This window comes from Sipha flava, unplaced genomic scaffold (assembly GCF_003268045.1).
Source record: "Sipha flava isolate LNK unplaced genomic scaffold, YSA_version1 18812_pilon_pilon, whole genome shotgun sequence".
NCBI classification, from domain to species: Eukaryota; Metazoa; Arthropoda; class Insecta; order Hemiptera; family Aphididae; genus Sipha; species Sipha flava.
The window spans coordinates 779-3,981 of NW_020272442.1; the positions used below are offsets into that span (position 1 = coordinate 779).

General features: G+C 22.5%; 1 protein-coding gene across 1 annotated transcript; it reads left to right on the top strand.

The window, feature by feature from the left end:
- Positions 1–248: 248 nt before the first annotated feature.
- Positions 249–3,079, top strand: LOC112681229 (E3 ubiquitin-protein ligase TRIM33-like; the record flags this gene model as incomplete). The annotated part of the gene is given in 8 exon segments (XM_025551495.1): positions 249–436; positions 554–1,262; positions 1,326–1,447; positions 1,514–1,593; positions 2,182–2,308; positions 2,393–2,531; positions 2,670–2,862; positions 2,936–3,079. Coding segments are annotated over 8 exon segments (1,668 nt in total), but the record flags the coding sequence as incomplete, so codon positions are not given.
- Between the last annotated feature and the right edge of the window lie 124 nt (positions 3,080–3,203).

A 3,203-nucleotide genomic window follows, 5' to 3' on the forward strand; every position in this document is an offset into this window, starting at 1 on the left:
TATTTATAAACTACTAATTTACAAGTATTAACCATTTACTAATTTTTATCTATTTTTTATTATTTTATTTAATAACTTTAAATTAAAAACCTGACTGACTCTTTTTTCTGTATTAACATTATTGAATGAATCATACAAATGAATTAACTTGCCTAGCCTTGTCTAAATTATTATCATTATCAAGATCAAGTTAGATTTTATTTTTTAAATTTGAACATTCTTAAAACTTCAGTTTATTTTGTAGGTTGATGATTTTTTTTTTTTTTTTTCAGTGTTAAGACAATGGCTTTACAAGAAGAAATATGCAGAGAATTACGGGCCATGTATCAATGTGCATTTTGTTCTACAATATCAAATGGAAAATTTTGCTTATTAGATTGCCTACATTTTATTTGCGATAAGTGTTTGCTTATTATCCCAGAAAGAGAGAATTCAGGTATATTTATCATCATAAGTTCTTAAATTAGACTATTAAATAAATTATGTTCTATTATTTTTTTGATAAATACTGGGTAATAAATAAAATTAATTAAATTAAATAATTATATTATAGGTGTGGAGTGCAAAAAATGTAGAGTTATTACACAAAATTGCAGCCTCTTAGAATATCCTACTATTATACCACCCGGTGTTTTTCAAAGTACAACATGCAGTGTAAATATATGTAATGAATTATCAAAAAAAATGTGTATACAGTGTAAAAATTTGTTCTGTATATCATGTGCAAAAATACATTTAGAAACAACAAATGATCATGTTCCTATTATAAAGGAAAAATTCTTTAAACCATGTTCTCAATGTTATGAAAGAGCTGTTGAGGTTTACTGTCTGGATTGTTCAGTAATAGTTTGTTCTCTTTGTCAATCAATAAAACACCGCTTTCATCAATTTCGAATTTTTTCAAATATTGGTGAAGAACTAAAATCATTTTTGAAGTTTCATCAGAAAAAATTTGACTTTAGTACAAATTATTTTGAACAATGTTTATATAAAACACATGAATTATCCCAATCAATGGAAGATAAAAGGAAATTGGCAAAAACACAAATTGATAAAACTATGCTATTATTACATCAAAAAATAAATGAACGTACATTAGATCTAAAAAAAGAAGTTGATGTTTTTTTCGAGGAAGTTAAAAAAACACTTGACGAAAATAAAAAAGATATTTTAGAATCAAAACAGAAAAATATTTACTATGATAAATTGATAAACATTTTTTTTAATCATGATAATGCTTTGGATGTTATTAAAACATCAAAGTATGTAATATTAAATCTATACAGTATAAATTATGATTAACAACATATTATGTATCTGTTTAGACCGTTTATGAGTAAGGTGGATAAAGCTAAAAGCAATTTCTTGAAAATACCAATAGATTTAAAAAGTTATCAATTTAAACTAGAATTAGATTTTGAAGGAACATTAACGAATGGCCTTTTGGGTATGTTTGATTGTTGATACAATGATATTTATATATGGCAATAACATTTTTTTCTCTATTATATAGCTATAGAAAATGTCGGAAAAATAAATTCGTTCGTGATTCCTCAACCAGGACATCAAGTGTGTTCTTCAATTTTTCAACGTGTAAGGCTTATAATTGAAACAATTTTAATTAATGTATTAGAATTTGTTATGAAATTAATGATAATTAAATTTTAGTTTCACAGATTATTAGTTGTTAAGATGCATTTTTTATAGTTTTTCATAACCTAATTTAAAAACGTTTCCATCAAAATTATGATTATATTATTATTAAAAATGTTATTATGTTTGGGTTAACACGAAAAAGTATATAGTCAAAGTCTAGAAATTATTGAATTATTGCTTTTGTTACACTATATATATATTTCCAATTTCATAATATAAAATTTTTTTTTCTTTTTATTTTAATATTATTAAAAACTTTCTTTAAGTTAGAATATTGATGGCGATTGAATAAAACTTATTTCAATCTAGGTATTATTTAAAATAAGACTTCTGAAGCTACAGATTTATAGATACATCCAACTAAAAATTAATCAAAATTCATAACTCTAGTGCTAATTAATGTATAAAAATACATAACATAAAAATAGAAAAATAAAATTATTTTTGATGATTTATGATCTATTATTTCACAAATATTGATATACTTATAAAATATTAATATTGTTTTAATTTAATTATTTTTAGGAACAATCTGATGGTTCAACAGGTCAAGTGTTAGACTGTCAAATGAGTAACAATTCTTGTATAAATGATTCTAATGAATCTGTTAATAATGTTGTTAATAATATTGTTAATAATGTCCAAAGCAATGGTTAATATATCTATATATTTTAAAATTATAATTTAATATTAAATTTGATTTTTTTAATGTATTTATTTTTATATTTAAATGCAGCTAATTGTTATGTACCACCAAAAAATTGCAATTGTTGTAATCAATGGATACATGCTCATGAATTATTTTTTTCATGCCAATCTTGTTCCCGGATTTATCATAATGAGTGTCATATTCCTCCATTAGGAAAGGAGACAATGTAATTAATATTTGAAAATTAAAGTATTTAAGAATTATTTTATATTATTATAATATATTGTAATATAATATAATATAATATAATATAATATAATGTAATTTAATGTAATATAATAATATAATATGTTCTTTCTTTTAGCTCAATAATTGGAAATGAGTGCACACTATGTAAAAACCTTTCAACTTATTCTAAAAGATTGAATGAAAAGGACTTATATATAGATATGCCTATTGGTAAATCTGAAAGAAAAATACTTGAGCGTATATTATTGGAGTTATATTGTCAAAATGTTGACAGTGATTATTTTCGAACACTTCCATCCATAAAAGTGGTAAAAGAATATATTATTTGTTATGTTATATAAACTAAATATCTAATTTTATTTAAATGTATTGTACTTTTAGTATCGTGACTTTTATAATAGAATTCCTCATCCTATATCATTAAATGATATTAAAAAGGCTTTAACAACTGATAATTCATATACATTGAATCGTGGTATAAGTGACATGAAACGAATCTTTTCAAACACTATGAAATACTATGCTGTAAGTATTAAAACAGATTAAATATATGTTTTAGACATAATAAAATGTTAATTTTGATGTTACTGTAATATTTTTTATCTATGAGTATACTGGAGTTTTAATTTTTAATTTACAAATTTTTAGC